This window comes from Wolffia australiana, chromosome 18 (genome assembly GCF_029677425.1).
Source record: "Wolffia australiana isolate 7733 chromosome 18, ASM2967742v1".
Lineage (NCBI taxonomy): Eukaryota > Viridiplantae > Streptophyta > Magnoliopsida > Alismatales > Araceae > Wolffia > Wolffia australiana.
Genome location: NC_135852.1, coordinates 7,342,666 through 7,365,251, shown reverse-complemented (window position 1 = coordinate 7,365,251; position 22,586 = coordinate 7,342,666). Strand labels below are relative to the sequence as shown.

Sequence of the window (22,586 nt, the reverse complement as noted above, 5' to 3'; positions counted from 1 at the left end):
TCTTCGACTCGAGTGTCTCCTCGATCTCAATCTCCTCCATTGCCCTGCTTCTCGATTTGTTTGCTTTCCTCTCCGTCTTGTCGCACCATGTCTTTCCCACTCTTACTGCCATCCAGTCCCAGGGGAAATGCATCCTCCCACCTTTCCCAACCTCCAGCCATATCTTCACTCCGTTGACGCTCTTGATGTAGAGTTGCTACCTCTCGTAACCAATGCAACGACCCAATAAGTCTCCCTTCAATAATCGCCTCCCTCTTGATAACCGCAGTGTGCCCTTTCTCCTGGCCCCTTTCTGCTCGTTCTATTCCACGCTTTGTGACTCCATCCTGCCATCACTTGCATTCACATCCTCTGATACCCACGAGCTCTCCTCTTCATTATTCCCCTTTGCCTCCAACGTCCTGATTCCTGCCTCCGTCTCTTCCACCGCACCTCCGCCAATCTTTGCATCCAGCGTCATCTCTCCTTCCCTTGCAGGCAACCTCTCTCGCTTCCCGCCTCCGACCGCCTCAGTACGGGGCTCATGACCCTCTGTACCAGGTGGGGCTGGTGGTTGGCGCTCCAGTACTCGCACATTATATGTGCCCTTACGACCCTGAAGCAGGACCCGCGACGATGCCACCACATCTTCCTTCACCTCCACATCCAACACTGCCAGATCTGGGTCACCCGACTCTAGGCCCGACGTAACGACCCATCGCAGCCTCCCAAAGGATCGGACTAATGCCTCCATGTTCTGGGTGGATCGATATCAATAATAGCTGGCCTCGACGCTCTATCCCTGACCTTTCCGGTCCAGATGATGCGCTGCCATTTGATTCTTGCTTCACCAATCACCTGCCTCCACCCACACACTGCGATGCATTCAGTCACCGGAACTTGTCGGACCAATACCTCTCCTGTCTCCAGTCTTTACCTCCGACCCCTCCATCTCCGGGAATTTCCTCACCAATGACTCTCGTACTTCCTCCTCTCTCACTTCACCTGCTTCAATCTTCCCAACAATGCACGCGGCCTGGGTAAAACTCACCCGCCTCGCAATAAGTAACTCCTTTGCCTTTCTATGGTCGGAGGCCGTGTCTGGGCATTGTGCTTGTCGATGTCCCACCCCCCGACATCGCCTGCAAACGAGCGAATTACGACAATCACGTGCATGATGCCCCCACCCCAGACACCTTAAGCATTCTTTCCCCGTCTCTCGTCCCCTCTCCTCCACCGCCTCATTCCTCCTTCGCCATGGCTGTCCACGGCCACCGCCATGCTCCTCCCATCCTGACAGTCTTCCCCCGCGCTTTCTCACCTCCGTCCACCCCTTCTCTTGGCCCAGCATGTCTATCTTGCCCTTCTTAAACCTCCTTGCGCAGAGTTAGGGGACCCTGCGGGCTCTGCACCACCCTCTTCTGTGTGGTCCTCCTCCGACGTCCTGAAGCCCCTCAGACGATTTTCCTCCTCAAACGTCCCGGTCCTCTCCTCCTCCGACGATCCTCCTCCAACTATCCGCCTCCAATGCCCCTCCTCCGACGGTCCTCCTCCGACGGTCCTCCTCCGACGGTCCTCTTCAAGCTTCAAAATTTTTTTTCCTTCTTTTTTCTCTCTCTTTTTTTTTTTTACGACGCCGATCCTCTTCCTCCGACGCTGATCCTCCTCCGGAGCTCCTCTTCTGACGCCGATTCTCCTCCTCGTCGAGCTTCTCTCTCCCTTTTCTTTTTTTATCGACGCTCCTCGAGCTCCTGCTCCGACACTCCTCCGCTCTCCTCCGACGTTCTAAGGAAGATCCATAAGCCGGAACTTCGAGTTCTTTCAATCTCCTCCGACGCTCCTCCTCTAACGCCGATCCTCCTCCGGCGCTTCTCCTCTGACGCTGAGCCTTCTCCTCCTCCTCGAGCTTCTAACCTTTCCTCAGGCGCTCCTCCAACGCTCCTCGACCTCCTTCTCCTCCGAGCTCCCCCAATGGTTCAAGCAGGGGCTGAGATCGCGACCGCACATGCTACTCTAAGCTCGTTGACCTCCTCCGTATAATTCCTTATTCTTCGATTGCCTCGACCTCCCCCAAGCTCCTCCGACCTCTTCGACCTCCTCCGTTTGATAGTCAACTATTCTTTCTGACGGTGATGTTTTCCTCCCAATCTCTCCCTAAGATCTCAAATCGCCGTCCATCGCAGATCGCATAGCACAGACCACCCTTCTCCCTTCTCGTCGTTCCTTTTCCTCCTCCAACCTCCTTTGACCTCTGACCTCTGACCTCCGACCTCCGCCGACCTCTGACCTCTGACCTCCGACCTCCGCCGACCTCCGACCTCTGACCTCCGACCTCCGACCTCCGACCTCCGACCTCCGACCTCCACCGACCTCCGACCTCCTCGACCTCTGACCTCCTTGACCTCCGACCTCGGACCTCCGACCGTGAGGTTGATACTTTGTGAATGATGTGATCCAAAGATCATGAGGAAACCGTCAATTTAGGTTGATACTTTGAGTAGAGAGAGAGAGAAGAGAAGTAGCAGAGGAGGCAGAATGAAAACGAACAATCCATTGACCTATCAAAGGGTTTATTTATACAGGCGCCTATAACGTCTAGTTGTACAAATCGGGTAATGGGCCCTATGCTAATGGGCCGATGAGTAAATATATTTACATCATTATTTAGTTTATACATTCAACAGAAGCTGACACATAACGATTAGCTGTCTAAGAGCCTTATTTTTTTCAATCATGCAATAGTCAGCTCTGTTGGTCCGAGCTAGCTCTTTTCCCCAATTATAGATGACCAAGGGTCTGACAGGCCTCCAGGGGATCTGCAGGTCAGATGGTTGGTTATATGCATGGATGCGGAAAATAAGATTTTTTACTTTGGGCTGTTTCTTAATTGGTTGCTACACATCAGAGAGTATTTGTCTTTAGATTACACCAGATGATCAATGAAATCCACAGATCCGCCAATTTAACGTCTGAAACTAGGTTTACTAGTCCATTTACACCATTCGAGCTCCCAGATGGATCGCCTTTGGCATGCAGGGCCAAATAGTTTTCTATACTATTCAGCTAAGCAACTCATATCCATATTATTCAAAGTTAAACTGCCATGAAGTGTGCAACTAGGTTCACAAAGCTTTATTAAAATTTGCAAGAACTTGGTTTTGGTGGAGCTAATTGCTGATGAGACAAATGTTGTGCATCGAGAATTCTCCCTTGAAGGACCAAAGTTTTATAATAGTCATTATGGAGTGTGGCCTGACGAAGAGGATATGTCTTGGTGCTTGTTTTACTTTTGATGTTTATATTTATGTGACTTTTTTTACTTTAACTTGAATGCCACTTTCTTCAAAAAGAAAAAAACTTGAACGTCACAGATTTGAAACACTTCCAGATGTTGAAATCCGTTACTTTTTGTTTTTTATTTGAGTGCTCAACTTCCGACTTGTGGTGTCTATGTGGAATCAGGTTGGAACGTAGAACCATTAGAAGAAAGAGAATTTTTGCCACATTGAAGGTGTTAGGAACAGTTGTTGAGGAGCTCACGAATGAAATTTCCCCCAACGATGCTAAAGGACTGATCACTGAAGAGGTCTTTTTCTTACTCTTTTTTGGATTTCCAATGGTCCGGTATGTCTGGTTGATCTGTAAATCTCTATAAAATTATTTGCTGGTCACGTTGCCCCTATATTCCTATTTCGTTGAAGCTTCATCTACAGATGATTAACATATTGTTATACGCCATCAAGCTTATGTTTTGCCCTTTGACTTGCCTTTCAGATGAAACGTGTGATGGAATCTGATGCTGCAATGTCGGAAGATCTTGTTGCTTATAACCTTATCCCTTTAGATGTACCATCAACAACAAATGCTATTGCTTTTCTGCCTGAGGTATTGATTGTTCTTGCCGTTCCTTTGGCCTTTTTTTCTTTTCCTTTTTTATTCATGATGTATTAATATCAGGTTCGGGCAGCCATTTCATCTTTGAACTATTACCCTGGCCTCCCTCGGTTGCCAAGTGAATTTCACGTACAGTCGACGAGAAAAGCTGATTTGCTGGACTTCCTACAATTTGTCTTTGGTTTCCAGGTTTGTAAGATTTTGGCTCTTCTCGTATACATTGTTTCTATTTCTTATCTTGGTAGATTTTCAGTTTCCGAGTGTCTTTGTTTGACAAGTCATCTAATGAGCTTTTTGCCCATCCATGTATGGTACTTGTTGAAGATAATTTGGAATTGTAATAAATTGAAGGAAAAGATGAGATAGTGGACTGCAGAGAGAATTGAGAATGTGGAGAAGAGACAGAGAAATTGGGGCAAAATGAACTGATCTTTATTACTGAACAGATGCCCCTTTTATACAAATTTTCACAGAGAGAGAGAGAGGTTAATGCTTTTGTCCAACGGTCAAAAACTGACCGTTGGAAAAAGCTGCAGAAGAGATCCCTTTTTCAAAAAGGACTTCCAACAGCTATATTTATAGCTGTTGGAGGCTGGGCCTGATATAAATCAGGCCCAGTATATATTAGGTCCTTAATGGACCTAATATATTCCCTAAATGAGCCCCTCACTATTGGGCCCTTAATGGGTACTTAGTGGGCCGTTAATGGGCCCTTACTGGGCCTTTATTTAAATCCATTTTAGGTTAGTTTTTCCATTAGATCCCTAGGATTAGTCTATTACACGTACATGGCCTCAGGCCCATAAGTTAGTAAAATTAGCCCTAACTGGGCCGTGATGATCTAACAGGAATGTTGAGTGAGGAAGAGGGAGCTCGAGATAACATAAGAAACCTTCACGAACTTCAGCATCTCCAGGGACCCTATATAGCCATAGGAGAAGAGCTTCAGTAGAGAGAAGAAGAAAAGTGTAGAAAGAAGAATAGCAAATAAAACCCTATACATTTCCTTGGTGAAAACCCTAATTTATACACTGTTATCGGATCTCCTATACGTCAGGTGATCCGGATTTCATTATTTATGTGTTAGAAATAATGCAGGGGCATATACTTGTTGAGGATAAGTTTACAAGTGCCTTTATGTTTCTCATTTCTGATTTTGATTAGCTTTTACCCTCTTGCCCACTCCCAGGGCAGCGAGAGCGACCCCAGGGGCCTGCTCCATGCATTGTTTCTCTCCTTCTCTTGCTTCTACACTGTTTCTCCACCGTAGAACTACTGATCCTTGATCATTAATTACTGCGATCTGCTCTTGATTCCATGGTCACCCAGAGCTTCCACTCCAAGGAATGCTGCGAACAGAACCCTTGGTTGCAAGTTAAAGACCCAATGAATATGGATACAAATGACTCTCCTTGGTTGCATTGTTGTCCTATATAATCTTATTTTGTATTTGACCACATATGGAGAGTTATGCAATAAAAGAGACCTAACATAGAAAGAATATAGATGTAATTTGTGTCAAACTTGATCCAGCCTTCTTCTTCCTCTCCTGCTGCTTATTCTTGAAGCTCGGTTGGCGAGGGTTTTGGCCAAGAAACGAGACAGTTATATTAGACTGTCTTAGAAGGTTGCCTTAAAAAAGCCATACAGAGTGAGAGAATGGGCCTCATGTCGCTTTAGAGACTTATTTCCTGCATGGCATATAAGTCACCTTAATAAGACAGTAGGCCGCGTACTCTGTGGACCCACCTAGATGGAAAGAAACTTAATGGGCCACTTACATTTTTTTTTGAAACCAATGGGCCACTTATGAAACGTGGCCCATTATCACATCAATAAGATGGAAATAGAAAATAAAGAAGAGACTGTCTTACAGTCGCATAAAAAAACCCGAATAATTTGACAGTAATCATTCGAAGATTTTTATTGTTTTTTTTTGAGGTAATGCGTTGTTCTACAGCTTGTTGCGCTGAGAAGTTCTATTATATTTGTTAGCCTCTGCAGAGGCAGAGTTCGCCCAGCTGTCTCCTCAAATCTTTAGGGATTGAGATGAAACTGTCATCTATTACGGTGTGGTCAGTGGCTTAAATATCAGCTACATTATAAGAGGGCTCGTGATGACTGAACTCATAAGTGAGCCCACTCAAAGAAAATAAGATAAAGACTCCCATATGGGCCACCTTCTTTGATGGCCCAATACCAGGCCACGGAGGTGCATGCCTCTGCTCAACAGTATCTTATTTAAACGTTGTTGGAGTTAATCAAACTTGAATTTAACAAATAAACCATTTCGAAAATATACATACACTTGACTATGCTAGGGTCATTCAGTGATTGTTATTTTACAATACCTGTATGCAATAGATCAAATACATTTTAGTCCTGTGATTTTTCTTATACTATTTCTGAGTACTTAACCCTCTTTGTCCCCTGTGGCGTCTGAACTTGTGCAAATATAAGAAGCTTTTGTCTGATTTGTTAAACGACTGCCTTTATCCTGGACATTGTCGGGGTAAACATTTATGTCATCTGAGAAGCATGTGAGAAAGTCTTGGATAAAGCACGTTTTAGTTTGTATGCTTAAGTTTGAGCTTTACACTGAGTACTTAGTATCTACTGCAAGGGAGTATCGAATGCTATTTTTTTCTGTTTTATTTTCTCTTCCTCAATATCTTATTTCAATATTATACAGGAAGGTAGTGTCTCAAATCAGCGCGAACACATTATTCACCTTCTTGCCAATGAACAATCTCGAGTTGGTAGTCCTGTGGGTGATGATCCGGTGAGCAATTTTAGGTTAATTTTTAATCTTTTTATTATCGAAGACAAAATTAAACAGTTTTTTTTCCACCTTCAGTGGTATGCAAAATGTCTGTGTAATTGTATATATATATCCATTTCGTTTTTTGACCATTAAACGCTGTAACACTTGAATGTTGGATACAATTATGGCTTCTCTGCCCTTGCAGTGTGTGTTTCTTCCACTTTGATTCTTCTCCTTCCCTCACCTCTGCTGCTCATTTTCGAAGCTCTCTCCATGGAGATCTCAAGCTCCCACATCAGTCTCGTGGAGTGTCATTGCGACATTCAGATCTCTCTATTGCCCTGGTTGCTGGTCTATTTACTTTCACTTTCATAACCATCATTAATGAGAATATAGCAGTATTTAATTTATTATCTCAAGATTCCCATAATGTGGTACATTTTTTGGAGTAATGGATCTAGAATGATGCTCACACATGATTTCACATAGCTGAATTTCCAATAACTATTGATAGACTTCCTTAAAGGGGACTTTTGCTTGATTATTCTCTTCTATGTGCAATTTTTGGATTATAGAAAAATATGATAGCCTGAAAAACAAATCTTTTTGTCACCAGTGAACCTTTTGTGTTTCTTTTTAGAAGTACAAATCTTTCTCTTTCTTGAACTTACCTGTTTCCCAAAGGCTTTCATCTTTTCTAAGCATTGACGTTCTGGATGTTGCTCTGCGATTTTTGTCCAATTTATCTCCTATTGTGCAGAAATGTACATAAATATATATATATTTTTAAACTGAAATGTACATAAATATTTACTACTTCCTCATTATCATTTTAATTTCTGTTCCTTAGAAACTGGATGAAGGTGCTATCCACAATGTTTTCATGAAGGCTCTTGATAACTATATAAAATGGTGCAGCTATTTGCCTCTTCATCCGGTTTGGAACAAGTATGATTTTTTAACTGGGGAAAACTTACTCTATGGTTCGCTTATTTTCTTTAATACACATGTTGATTTTTGGTTAATGCTGATGTAACCTTATATGTCCGTGTAGTTTTTCTAGCTGTCTTTCTTGGTTTACGCTGTCAGTTCTGGTTAGGAGTTGGGTCATTATTGTAATTTATCTTTCTTAGGATCCCCATTCCTTTGTAAAGGCAGGGTACACTCTAGTTTATTTGAGTTTTGCGGTTATCTTCATCATTTGCTTGACTCCAGGGGCAGTGGGTTCCTCTTGCTGCCCTGCTGTATTCTCTCTTCGTTTATACTGTTTTTCTTTTTTTCCGTTCTTTGAAAAAATAGGGAATATTACCCAAGAACAGCGATCAACCTGATGCTATTTGAAAGAGATGAACGTTTAATACCCATGATGGCCACGATGCAACCCCATCTCTTCTCCCTCCTCTCTCCTCCCCCCCCACACACACACACGCAACACCCACGCTTGAATCTAAACTGGTGAGCGACGAAACTCTTCACGTCATGGAGAATATTGTCCGCCAAGGCTGTCCCCATCCCCTAGAACCTCTCCCATTGGGCCTTTTTCCTGGATCTGCTTTCCTGGATAATCCCAGTAGGATTTGTCAGAAGAGACAAGAGACATCCACCCATGGGATCTGTTGTGATGCCAATATTGCTAGGGCAAACGGACATGCATAGAAAAGGGGGGAACACATTGCCACCCATTCCTGGGGAAAATCTTCTCATAGAGAACCACAAAATCCCAGTATAGAGAATCATCTGCCTTTGCCAAGTCAACTTTCCAGCTGAAGCCTCTGGTCCCCTTTCTCTTTTATGTGGCTACGATTTTGCCTGCAACTACTGTGTTGTCCACCAGCTGACTGAAAAAGCCTGACAAAGGCAATGAGGTAGATTGAATTTGACAATGAGATGGGCCAAAAATCACTTACATGAACATACCCTTGGCGCCCGGCTAGAGGAACAAGTGCAATTGGTTGATTAATTCTAGTCCTTAGTTGCCTCTCTGAAACTCTTCCCACATATTTATAACCTCTATCTGGACCAAGTCACAAATTCGCTGAAGAAAAAAACTAGAATTCTTTTCTTCAAAAAAAAAAAACTAGAATTCTGTCTGGACGTAGCGCCTCTTCGCCATATAACCCATTGGCTGCCTCCCACACCTTACCACAGAGAGAGGCTTCACAAATCAGTTTGCTTGTTCGGTGTGAACCTAGTTGTCCCTCTGCCATTCCATCCCCATCAGCGTCAGGCCCCCGTTGGAAAATGCCCTTAAATGGTCCACTAGAGCTCCCGTACTGCCTGTGTCCCGAGATGTTCCTGAATCGCCTCCTGCATCTTCATTACTCGGTATGATCTCCTTCTCCCATTGGCAATTAGATGATAAAAGCATGTGTTGGCATCACCATCTTTCAGCCACAGTTGCCATGATCTTTGTCTCCCATCAGTCTGCAGTTTCTGATATTCATCCACCACCACTGCCTTGGAGACTTTCCTTTCCCTCATCTCGTCTCTTGATTGAGTTCATGTATTCCCCAGATCATCAAACTGTTTAACTCTTGAAAGAGCGTTGTGTTATCTGTGGTTCCTCTGCTCCCAAATTTGCTTCCTGATCTGAAGTGGCATTGTAGTCTTGCAAGTTTACTGACCAACTTCATCGTGGCTGTGCTCTACCTAGACAGTGACAACCAACACGACACCACCTCTTCCTTGAACCCCTTCTCCCACAGCTATGATCTGTCCATCTTCTAACATCTTGACCTTTTCTTGCTTTCATGGGCCTACCCTACTATTGGGGAGCGATCTAATAGCATTCTGGGTAGTGATCAAAAGTCCACTATAGGAATTTCTGCAATAGTTTCACACAGTTTGTAGGTCTCATTACTGCATCCTTCCTCCCGATATGAAGGATCAAAAGACGGCTAAACCAGGGTCCCACCCGCCAGCTCCATGAGATCTATCCCCCATCTCTAGCGTCTCGTTGAAGCGTCTGCTAAACATCTGCTGAAATCCAGGAATGGAAGCGATCACTTCAGTCAGGTCTTTCTTCAGGCTGTTTCATAGGGCGAGATTAGCTGGACCATAGACCATTGCCAAACCTACTAAAAACCATTGCGCCATCTTTTTAACTTCATTGTTTTTTTGAAATAAATTTTGAACTTTATTGTTAACATAAATTGCCATGTCCATGTATCCTCTTTGGAAACCTCCGTCTCATTCCAGGCCCCTACCAAACTGCAAGATCGACCAACTACATTCACTGCCAAGGAACCCTCGAAGAAGCTTCACCCCACCAAATTCTAATCTATTGCCTCACATCTTTTCAGCATTGTCTCGTGCACACAGGCCACCATAGCATCCCACACATGTAGGTGTCTTACCACAACTCGACACCACCGTTGACCTCGGGATGGTGATCACAGGATGATACATATGGGTAAGACTCCTCTGGTTGTGTGAAAGGCTCGGGAAGCGATCGGTGGTGGCTCCATACTGGGTATATTTTCGTGTGGAGTTTTTTTTGTAATTCTTGATCAAATTAATTCCAAAGCTGGTTTAAAAGACGGTCTTCTGAAGGGTTATCAAACCGTGTCCCTGGGGGTATCCCGTTATTGCAGTACGCGGACGACACTACTTTTTTCATAGAAGGCTGTGTAGGGGAGGCAAAAAACCTGTCCACGTTACTCGACCCATTCGCGGACTTCTTGGGCCTATGCATCAATCTGGCTAAGTCTGCATTTGTGAGCTGTGGCCTTTCTTGGAGGAAGAGGTTCAATGTGCAGAGGCGCTGGGAACACTGATTGGTATCCTCCCTATGAGATATCTGGGACTGCCATTAACTAGAGGGCGGATGACAAGGGCGGATTGGCTGCTGATGATAGAGAAGGTCGAGAGGCGGTTGGAAGGATGGCAAGCCAAAGTGTTGTCCAGAGGTGGTAGGTTGGTGCTACTGAGGGCAGTCCTGTCAGCAATCCCTATATTCTATCTCTCTGTATTCAAGATGCCTACTGGAATCGGCCAGAGACTCAAAGGCTTGATGAGACGCTTCCTCTGGAAAGGCACTGGTACCGATCAGAGTCGAGGGCTCGCACTGGTTGCATGGGATGCCGTATGCAGGCCCATCAAACATGGCAGACTAGGAGTATTGCATATCCAAAGCATGAATACGGCATTATTAGCAAAGTGGGTGACTAGGATCATGCAACCAAGCGATGACCTCACCATACGGATCGTGAGAGACAAGTATGATCGAGGATTTTTTTTTTTTTTTGGAACTATAACAAGGGATGAACGCCCGACGAATCAGTGTGGTCGGGGATTGAACTGGGATAAGAAAATAGCCCCAATCAAGGGGGCGTCAGCATTCTGGCAAGGCCTCAGACAAATCTTTCCCAAGGTCCGGGAGTTCTACCCTGTCCGTATAGGCGATGACTCTCTTTAAATTCTGGACAGACCCCTGGTCTTCGCGCGGCCCCTTGCGAGAAGCATTCCCTCGGCTATTTGCACTCGCGCAATGCCCGTAGGCTACAATAGGTGAATCTTGGGACAGTACCTGGAATCCGAGGGTTGAAGGTGCCTTGTCAGACCAACGACTAACTGATTTTTTGGGCTTGCAACAAGCTCTAAATCAGACCCGTCCTAACCCAGGGGAATTAGATGGTTGGGATTGGACAAGAGCTCTTTTCTCAGTGGGCAAAGCCTATGCACGGATCCGACAGGGCAATGAAGAAGGAAAAAAATATGATCCAGGCGTGTCGAGCCATCTGGCATCTTAAGGTTACGCGTAAGGCCAAGATTTTTGGGTGGCTCTTGCTCCGAATGAGATTGATGACCCGCGACTTTCTCAAGAGGATGTATCCAGATGCCCCGACGGTATGCGTGTTGTGCACGAGAGATGACGAAGATTTTAATCATTTAGTTTTTGGATGCCCTTTCGCAGCACAGTTTGGGCCACCCAAGCACAGTTGGCGATGAATACATCATCAGAGGAAGCCTTTTGGGAGTCCATGCAGAGGACTGGTCCCAGACAGAGAAGCGGGGGACTGAGCACTACCAGTGCTCTGGTGAATCTGGCTATACAGAAATGAGGTGATCCTCCGAGGGGGGAAGGTCTCTACAGACGGGCTCGTCCATGAGATAGAAGGTCTCATAGAATCATGGTTTTCCTCGTGACGGGGATGAAGAGGGAAGGGGAAAACGTGTACATGTAAGAGAGTCCTAGGGCTTGAATCATGTACTTGTCAGATGGTTACCGATTTGTTTGGGTGACTGCCTCATATGTTTTTTAAAAAAACTGGTTTAAAAGAATGAGTAGAAAACACCCTTCAAAGGGGAGATGATTCCAGCTTTTCTCTGTGAAGTCCATGAATATTCAATGAGACACAGTTCATTATTGAACTGATGGCTCCCCTCCCTCCCTCTCCCCCCTCTGCAGGTCCAGTGCTTCTGCAATTGTACGTGCCGTCGTGAGTGGATTGTCCTCTCCCTTCTCATCCTCGCTGCATCTAGAGATCTCCTTTTGGAGCTCCTTTTTGAGCTTCTTTTTCGTAGCTTCCGCCATGCTTGGTTGCTGTGGCTTCTCATCAAGTCCTGCATGAAACTGGCTTCTGATAAATTCTTGAAATAAAAAAATAGGTGATGGCAGGAGAATTGTCTGTATGGCTGTTTCATTATTTTTTCAGAACATTAGCTGATCTTTCAATAAATTGCTTAAGTATTCTCAGAGCGTGGATCATGTATTAGTTGAAAAAGGCCAAAAACCTTAAATTCCTCTGTTACGAGTAAATCGCACAATCTCGTCTATTTATTTGCATTGATACACTTCTTCCACATTGTTTTGTGTATCTGGATATTGCCTACATTTGCTCGTATTAATTTATCTGATGGTTCTATTTTTTATCATTGGTGCAGCCCTTCATCACTGGAACGAGAGAAGAAACTGCTTTTTCTCTCGTTGTATTTTCTAATTTGGGGTGAAGCTGCAAACATTAGATTTATGCCCGAGTGTTTGTGCTACATTTTCCATCATGTAAGTATTGCTCATGCTTATTTGTTTGTTGATTCTTGTTTTATGTTATTTTATCTTGGTGGTACTTGTATTTGACTTGAATTGTAACTTGTAACTTTAGTTAAATAGCAGACAGAAACTCTGCACTTCTCAAAGATTGGATCATTTTGTCTTATAGCATGTAGAAGTGTCATCCTGCGGTGTGGCGCTGTGAATGTATGATTATTCCTGGCGAGCGAAGAGTGTCCCCAGGATAAAAGTTGGTGGATCGCTTGCTTTCTGCCTTGCATTGATAGAAGTCGCTTGCAAGGGGGGATTTAGAGGGAGAGAGAGAGAGACAGGGGATTTCAATGTTGGAGGAAAACTCACATGACATGGCAGCTGCTTTGGCGGGGTGATCAACACTCTATTTATGGGACCAGCTTGGCTCTTATAGGGCCTTTCTTTAATGGGCTGATGCTGGGCTGGCGCTTCTTGTATTCCTGGCTCGGTATCATATTCCTGGCAGGACATAAATTTTTATTCAAAAGGGGTCACTAACTGGACTTGGAGATGTATATTGCAGGCTCAGTAATTGATGGCGGATCAACTACTAGGTATTGTACAAGAGTAGTCTACATATATGAATAGTCTACATACCAGATCTAGAAATGGAGGCTCTCATGAAGAATTGGGCATAGGAATAGTCTACATACTGACTCTAGAAATGGATGCTGTCATAAAGAATGAGGCATAATAATTTTTTTTTGAAAAGTGATTTAAGGCGGTCACCCGACAAAGCGGTAACCACCCGGAGTTACATGTGGAGAGAGTTAAATCTCTCCTCCCACCTGGCCAACCCCTCTCTTAACTGATTACCCCTCTAGCGAATCAGCATGCCATGAGGCCTTCGATCTCGTGGGCTAGCCCTTCCTTGGATACTTTGCCCCCCCTAAATACCACCTCATTTCGGTGTAGCCATATCGCCCAGAGCACTGTCAACGCTCGACCACCAACTTCCCTCCTCCTAGGGTTCCCTTGCCTTATGAACTCCCAAAAAACCTCTTCTGACGTCACATTTGGCTCCAAATGCACTTGGGTAGCCCAGATCGAACGGGCGACTGGGCACGCAAAGAATAGATGGTTGCAGTCTTCGTCCCCATTCATGCATAGTGTGCACGTCGCAGAGGTATTAGGATACATCCGCCGACGGAAGGTATGTTTCACTAGCCTCTTGCGTAGTAAGAGCCAACCAAAGATCTTAACCTTTAAAGGAATCTTGAGGCGCCAGATGGCCCGACATGCCTGGATTGTTGATTGATCCTCCGTTTCTTGGCATAGCTTCACGTAGGCCTTCCGAACAGAGAAGGGAGTGTCTGTCCAAGTCCATTCGTCTTGGTCTCCATGTCTTGGTTGGCGCTGAGACAAAGCTTGTTGCATGCCTAAAATGTCTGCCACCCTTTGATCACAGAGAGCACCGTCTACTGTTGGATTCCATATGTTGTCCCAACATTCTGCCACTGTGGCATCGGGACATCTGGCAAGCGCATAGAGCCGAGGAAAAGCCTCCTTCAAAGGGATGTCCGAAGACCAAGGGTCTCTCCACAAGCGAAACAGGAAGCCGTCGCCAAGTCGGGCATTGAAAAAGTCTTTAACTTGGGGGAAAATCTGCCTAAGGCCCTGCCAGAAAGGCGACATTCCCGGGCCTGGGGCTGCTTTCTCCTCCCAGTTTAAACACCGACCATAGCTGTCGCCCAAAATTTGGATGGCTAGTTCTTCTCGAAGGTGCATAAGCCGTATCACCCACTTTGTTAGTAGTGCTGTGTTCATGCGTTTTGGGTGGAGAACACCCAGGCCTCCGTGTTTGGTAGGTCTGCAGACGATATCCCATGCCACCAACGCCAGCCCTCGACCCTTGTTAGGCCCAGCTCCTTTCCACAGGAAATGAAGCATCAGGCCTTCAAGCCTCTGACCGATACCTACTGGCATCTTGAACACCGAGAGGTGGAAGATGGAAATTGATGACAGGACCGACCTCACTAGCACTAGTCAGCCTCCTCTAGACAGCACCCTGGCTTGCCAACCTTCTAGTCGTCTCTCGATCTTCTCTACCACCGGCTGCCAATCTACCTTAGTCATCCTTCCTGCGGTAAGTGGCAGGCCCAAGTATCTCATGGGTAGACTTCCAAGTGGTGTACCGAGTGCCTCTGCGCATCGTGATGCCTCCTCCTGAGAGAGGCCGCTACCCACAAAAGCTGATTTAGCCCGATTGATCTGTAGGCCAGAGAAGTCTGCAAAAAGATCTAGTAAGGTGGACAAGTTTTTCTCCTCCTCCACCGAGCCTTCTATAAAGAAAATGGTGTCATCTGCGTATTGCAGTATTGGAATACCCTCGGGGTCGCCTGCTGTCTGATATCCTTTTAAGAGACCGTGGGAGCTTGCTAGGTTGGTGCAAGTTGCGAGTGCGTCTGCCGCTAAGACGAAAAGTAAGGGGCAAGCGCAACCTTGCCTTACACCTCTTTGTGGTTGTATACGGCCTCTTTCTGGCCTCCTGTTCACCAACATTGAGAAAGAGTGTGAAGTTATGCATCTCTTTACCCATGTGATCCATTCCTTAGGGAAGCCCCTTCTCTGCATTGATGCCCAAAGAAAGCGCCAATCTAGTGTGTCGTATGCTTTGGCGAAGTCCACTTTCCACATGAACCCCTTGGTCCCGTGCAGTTTCCATAAAGCGACTACCTCCCCCGCTGCGACTGTGCTATCCACTAGTAAGCGGCCGGGTATGAATGCTGATTGGGAGGGCCCAACAAGCTCTCCGATCACTACTCTCAGCCTATTCGCCAGGACCTTTGCGATGATTAAGTAGACGGAGTTGGATAGTGAGATTGGTCTGAAATCCTCCATTTTATCTGCGCCTTGTATCTTTGGAAGGAGAAAGAGGTATGCTTGGTTGATTCTCTCCATACTACCCATTCCTTGCCGAAATTCTTCAAGCATGGCCATCACATTTGGTCTCACCAAATCCCAAAACTCTTGGTAAAAGAATACTGGCAAACCATCTGGGCCTGGCGCCCCTTCGCCATTAAGTCCTTTAATTGCCTCCGTGACCTCCTCCTCTGAGAAAGGCCGAATCAAATCAACCTTTTGAGCCGGGTTCAACATTCGTGCACCCTTACCACACCACACCCACCGATTATGTCATCCTTTTTTGTAGAATGAGCGGAAGTGGTCAGCAACGGCACAACCCACTAGTTCTGGACCGATGTGTTCCTGGACTCTCACTTTCAGGTTTTGAATGTGGTTTATCCTTCTTCTCCCATTAGCAGCTAGATGGAAGAATCTCGTGTTCGCATCCCCTGCCTTTAACCACAGTTGTCTAGTCCTTTGTCTCCAGTCCATCTCCAGCTTCTTGTCTTCTTCGGCGACTACGCCTCTCCATTTTCTTTGCTCAAGGGCTTCAGCTTCTTCCAGAAATCGAGTATCCTCCAGGTCATCCAAAACTTTGATCCTATGCAGGGCTTCTTTTCTAGATTACCTTCTGTTCTCGTGGATGCGCTTACGAACCTCCACCATGTGGTGTCTCAGCCCATGAATTCTTGCTGCAAGTGTTTCCATTTCGGATCTGAGTTGAGTCTGTGCTGACCACTTTCTCATTATCTCGTCTTTGAAGCCAGCCTCTTGTAGCCACGACTTGCCGAGCTTGAAATAGGTGGGTCTTCTGTTTGCTTCGTTTCCAGCCCATACAATGGGAGTGTGATCTGATAATGGCCTTGGGAGGGATCTTACGTCTGCTAGTGGGAAACGTTCTGCCAGCTCCACCGAGCATAACAATCGGTCTAATCTCGACATCCTGTTATGGCCCATTGTGCTTCACCATGTATACGTGCAGTCGATAGGACCCATTTCGTGGAGTAATGACTCCAAAATGAAAGCCCAAAAAGCCTCTGAATCGACATCTCTTCCTCCTGCTCCGTTCGGACGGTCCTGTGCTTCCAATGTCACATTGAAGTCACCTCCTAGTAGTAGAGGGCACCCTTGGAAGGTGCCCACTAGATCGACCAACTCTCTCCATAGATCGTTTCTCCGTCAGGCGCTGGTTGGACCGTAGACCGAAGCTACGACCATTTCAAAATTCTCATTCATGCGTTTTTATTTGACTGCCGCGGCAAATTGCCCAGTCCACGTGTCTATTTTTGAAAAGATTCGCTCGTTCCATGCCACCACTACTCCCCCTGACCTTCCAAGGGCGTTGACCACCAAAAAACCTTCAAGAAAGCCCCTCCCCAGTGTATTCCATTCCCTTGACTCACACTTTTCAAGCATGGTTTCCTGTAGGCATGCCACGGTAGCTCCCCATTCTCTCAGATACCGTTCCCACTACTCCGCGCCTATTTTCATCACGGAGTCCACGAACGTTCCATGAGATACACTTCATGGAGAACGATCTTCCCCCCTTCGCTGCCATGTGCCAGCTTTACTCCAACCTTCAGTGCTATCTCTTTAGCCCTGTGGTTTATCACAGGGTCCTCCATTGCTGTTTGTTCTCCAACAGGCTCAGTGGAGTCACAAATTGGAAGGTCCTCCATGATTGTTTGATTGCCCACCGGCTCTGCTGCAGCACAATTGGGAGAGGCCTCCGTGGTCCTTTGTTCCAGCGCCGGTTCTATTGTGACCTGGTTGGGAGGGTTCATCATGGTTGTTGCTTCGTCAGCTGACTCTATTATGGCACTGTAGGGATGGCAGAGAATCTCTTTGCAATTGCCATGGGGTTTGACTGCCCCTTTCAATCCTCGGTTCTCTCGATTGTTACCTCGGGCCTTGTATTCAGCCGCTAGTAGCAGGCGGCCACTTTTCCCGGCCTTTGCCCATGCAACTATTTTCCGCTCATGATGGATGCCCAACTCTTTACGTTTGTATACAAGCCTTTCACTTCGTTGGTGACCCTTTTTGCTTAGCCGTGGGCGCTGACTTACAGTTTCGTTATTTCCTTCAGTGATTGTTGCCCTTCTACTTGGTGTGCTTCCTAGTTCTTGCACAATCTCTTGGCTCTTTGGTTCTCCCCCCATCCCTAAGTCTGCCTTGCTTGTCTCCTTTGAGGCAGATGTCTGTTGCATCTGGTTTTCCTGTTGTACCTGCATTGTGTCTCCTGGATTGGGTGAGATCCCTTTAGGGTCATCCTCCTTCCCTTAGTTGACTTTTGATTGCTGTCTCCTTGACTCTAGGGTGACCGTCTTCATTCTGGAAACTGACGTCTCCCCGGAAGGAGTTCCTACTTCTTTGCCTTTTTCTCTCTCAGCCCACTGTCTATTAGCCGATTGCGGTGGCGGTGGCGGTGGCATTTTTGTTGTGATTCGAACCTCATAGCTTCCTTCAGGGCCCCAAAAGTTCAGGATGGGCGGAGGCGTGGTTGCTTGGATGCGCTCGACTCCAGCGCCGGTCTGGTCCGGTATCCCATTGGAACACCTCGAGCTTCTGTAATGTGTAAGACACTGGATCCCCTTGTTGAACCAATGGTAGAACCCGACGCCATCTCACTAGTGCACCCCCGCTGACTTCTTGCTCCCAGCCGATCAGTAATGTGTAAGCTGCCATTGATGCTCCCCGAAGAAAGAAGTTACCGCTTTCGAGGGTCCAGACCTCTGCCTTGGCGAGGGCTGTAACTTTTATATGTAGACCCTTCCGAACCTCGTCTGCTGTAGGGGAGCCGCGCAAGACCTCTCCTATTAGGCAGCCCCTCAGGGTTCCCTGGTGGTCTGCCGGTTCTCCATTTTGCCAGATGTTGTCGTCTTTTGGTTGAGGCTGAGGGCCCTTGGAACCGTGGGTTTTCCGGTTGAGGTATGTCTGTCTGACCACTTTATCGTCTCTTGGGCATTCCATTTGACGATGGCCTGTCTTCTGACATCTAAGGCAGACCAGCTGGCCCTGACATTCCCTTGCCCGATGGCCGCTCTTCAAGCATCAATAACAGTGCTCTTCTGTCCGTCCCGCTCTATATAACTCTGGCCGATGGGTAACTCATTGTCGTCGTGGACCGACTCTCACCCACACGTCCACTTCTTGTACCTCTGACACTTGGTCAACAGTGCATATTCTGCTAGACCCTGGGAGAGGATCTGACCACCCCGCTCTGTTACAACTCTCTTCCCCCCGTGATGCAAAGTGTTGTCTAAGCATCTTCCTGGCTTGGTGAGGGAGACTTCGACTCCACCGCATTGTATCTCCCACTTCCCCATGCGGATCGTCTCCTGTAGGTCTATTCGACCTTTTCTGCAGGTTGCCAAGGGTGTGGTGCAAAGAGCCTGCATAGCATGTTGCTCCGCTATCCTCCCTCCATGTCTTCGGGAGCATCCTCTCGGTCCTCTCGTCCCACTAACCCCTCTCTCTTCGTGTGGCTATACCCACCATTGTGGGGTTTGCCTCCTGATGATCTTCACATCCCACCAGGCCGCTGGGCATGAGCTGAGCAACCCGGGACTCCTGCCAGCCTGGGGTCTCCTTGCAACTACCAGGCCACCTGAACTTTACTGTTGTCTGGCCTGGGTGTCTTCCCACCTGATACCCTGGCCTCTGCAGCCCCTCGGTCCTTGTGTAGCCCTCCTGATCGTGTGGCCAATAATGTTGTCTCAAGTCACTCTCGCCCAGTGATTGTCGTCCTGGTTCCCCCCTCCTTGTCCCGGACCCTGATTTGAAGCGTCCTCTGTAGTCACCTCCTTGTGGGATCTTTGCATGCTTGCCGTCTTCACCTTGTTGGCGCTGTCGCATTCTCCTGAAGCTTGAACCACCACAACGGCGGAGTTGAAGGCTGCAGGATGGGTAGAGACCATCCTTAGATGAACAGATGATGGTCTCATCATAGATTTCTCTGGATTCAGAGACCAGGCGGAGGAGGTGCGGGGGAATTCGGGTTATGTTGTAGAGATGTTGCTTCAGGGTCTCGCCAGAAATAGGGGCTCGGGGGATTTGGATGCATCGTGTCTTTCCGTCTAGTAACTTGATAAGCATTTGGTTGTTCCCAAAGGCTGTTCCCCTTTCGACATGGGCATTGCTATTACTATTGCTCGGGGGATTTGTATCTGTCTGTGTTGATCTTCGCATCCTTCTGCTTCTTCCGTTTCTTGAGGAAATCAGCTATGAGTTGCAGCTCCTGGTTCTGGTACTTCGATTTCGCCTCACTTATAAATGAGGTGACGAGCTGCAGACCCACTAATGATGCCGCTTGACGATAAACCTGTGGTGTAGTGCATGATAGTGCAACAGTGTCGTCGATCCTTGGAGTTTCTATATTGGATTGAATTCGATCCGCTGTGGCTTTGGTACCCTTGACAGTCAGTGCCGACCCTTTCTTCTTCGTTCCTTTTGATCTCAACATGACATCCTCCACATCACCGAAATTCCCAAACACCTCTCTCAGCATAGCATCAGTATATTCTCCAGCATATCTTTCCCAAGTGACCTTCAAAGCCCTCTCCTTATCCAAACCAACACCACAGCCGGCTACAACAGGGATGGCGATGGATTGAAACAGCGGTGATTGCGGCGGGCTACGACGGTGACACAGAAGGCGGCGGCGAGATGCAACGCCAGAAGTTGAGAACTCTCCTACTTTTATTTTATTCAGCAAATCTTTGACCCCGATCTTCTATGTGTTCGAGCTTCATCGTTACTCCCAGTTTACCGATGTCAATCCAACCGTTCTTCCTGGCCTGAGCAGAACCTATCTTGAAAACCCCATCACCCAATTTCCTCTTCAGTTCTTCAGTAGAAATCCCCTCCGAAGGCACTTGTTCAAGTAACCGTGCTTCAGGAGACCCAGAAGAAGCGAAAGCCGCACCCTCTTCGGTCAACACCCAATTCTCTCTCTTCACATCCTGGGCGATGACTAGTTGCAAGCCGTGGAGGCTCTTGATGACGTTTTCGAGCTCGGAATGCAAGAATCCAGAATCTGTCACGAACTGGTGTGAATCTGGAATCTCTTCATTGGATTCCAGCAACGCTTCCTCCGCGCGCAACATCTCTCAATCTTCCTCTCTGGCGGCGCGAGGAAGAGCAGATTCTGCCCATATCAACCGATGGGTAGTGAGAAAAGTAATGAGGCATAATAATAGTCTACATTACCTCAGAATTGTAAAATGTTGGGATCAAATGTGTGTAGATTTTTGAATACAATTCAGCTGTCTCACTTGGATGATATTACATTTCCTAGAGTGACATATAAAAGTTAGACTGATTCTTGTTGTTAGAAAAGGGGAAAGATGGCAAAGGAAGACGCACTTGCAACAATATGTTTGGAAGAAATGAGCTAAGCATTAGTCCAGGGCCAGTAGCAGGTATATCTTGGAAATATGAGATTTTGACGCTGCCTTAGTGCAGAAAACGTAAGTGAATGGGGCCCACTCACTATTTGATTGGCTGGTATTTAACCAGTCCAGTAAATGAAAATGTGTCTTTTGTTCTGTTAAACCCTCGCTGCCAGCTCCTCCAGCAGAAGACTAGAGAGAGGGGACCATTCTTAGGAGATCAAAGGGAGATTCAAGGTATAATCAACAGTCCTGAATTGACATAAGTAGCCTCTTCAATCTTTGAGTCCACAAGGGGGTTATGCTTGAGTCCACAAGCACTGGAGCACCCCTTAACAAGGAGACCACTCAGAGGGAAGAAACAGGGTTTTCTGGGAAAAAGAATACTTCGAATTGTGTCCTTCAAGCTTGCAATGGGGCCTTATATAGGCCACTAAAGGAAGTGTGTCGTCCATAATGACAGTAACCTTGAAACGATGACTTAAAAAATTGTGAACAACAAGCGAGACAAAACAGAAGATTAGAAACCTGACAGGGCTGAGGAGAGATGCTCTGGCGATTTTGGGACCTGTAGAATGTGTCAAAAGATATTGTATTTGTTAAATCTAGTTCCCCCTTAAGCAACTTGGGTTGTTCCACTACAGAACCGTCTCCCAAACCTCTCATGGTGGATAGGGTTTAGAAAGCAAGATTAGAACTTACTTATTGGTTATGACATTGCACCTGGTTTAAATACTGGAACAATAAAAAGTAAGTGGGCTGGGCCCTGTCAAATTAAGTCGGTTATTTGCGTGTAGACTGCACTTTATGAGGGGAAGGCTGACGAACACAGATTGGCAGCTGGTGATTAAGAAGGTGGAGCGGAGGCTGGAGGGATGGCAGAGCCAAGTGCTGTGGAAGGAAGGCCGTCTGGTATCGCAATGATGGTGGCTCTCAGCGATTCTGATATTTTACCTCTCAGTCTTCAAGCAACCCAAGGGTATCCAAAAGTGGCGGGAAACCTCAATGTGGAGATTTTCTTTGGAATGGCCTAGGGTTGGGAAATGGCATTGGGAGGTGATTTTCACCTGCCGGCCCTGAATATGGCATTGCTGACAAGAGTGGGAAGCAGGATTATGGGGATTGAGGAGGATTTGTTCATGAAGGTCGTGAGAGATAGCTATGGTACGGTGCTGATCTGGAAGCAACACGAGGTCCCAGTCAGAGGGATGTCTACTTTCTGGCGGAGCATGAAACATATTTTTCCCCAGATCAGGGGGTTCTTTGAAGCCAGGCTGGGACGGCTCCCTAGTCCGTAATTGGACAGATGACTGGTCCGCTTGAGTATTTTGCAGGAGTTTCCATGTCAATTCCTGCTTGCATTGAATCTAATTTTGTGGTTTATTCTTTTGGATCAGAAGTTGGAAGATTGGTTGAGCATACAGCAGTTGCTCATACATCGACGACCTTCAAGTAGGATAAGAGACGGTTGGGTGTTGAGGGGTACGCCATCTTCAGTTCTGGAAGCTAATGAGAAGATCCGAGCAGCACGAATGGAGGACAATTTGGTTGATGTATTTCATATTTTTTTTATATATACACCTGTCAACGTCAGGTGATCTTCCCTCTTTTTCTAAATAAAGTTTTATTTGCACGTGGAGAATAAATGACTGAATAGTTAATTCACGTGATTCCACTTATAGACATGTGG

General features: G+C 46.5%; 1 protein-coding gene across 2 annotated transcripts in view; it reads left to right on the top strand.

The window, feature by feature from the left end:
* LOC144715335 (callose synthase 9-like) overlaps nt 1–22,586 on the top strand; it is a 93,321-nt gene that overhangs the window by 8,981 nt on the left and 61,754 nt on the right. For both annotated transcript variants that reach the window (XR_013584576.1, XM_078590281.1), the window contains exons 5-10: nt 3,442–3,565; nt 3,754–3,864; nt 3,937–4,062; nt 6,566–6,655; nt 7,488–7,585; nt 12,524–12,641. Coding sequence is in view for 1 of the 2 variants with exons in the window: in XM_078590281.1 (XP_078446407.1) it covers nt 3,442–3,565; nt 3,754–3,864; nt 3,937–4,062; nt 6,566–6,655; nt 7,488–7,585; nt 12,524–12,641 (667 nt within the window). In the remaining variant the exon portion in view is untranslated. The remainder of the gene's footprint in view (nt 1–3,441; nt 3,566–3,753; nt 3,865–3,936; nt 4,063–6,565; nt 6,656–7,487; nt 7,586–12,523; nt 12,642–22,586) is intronic.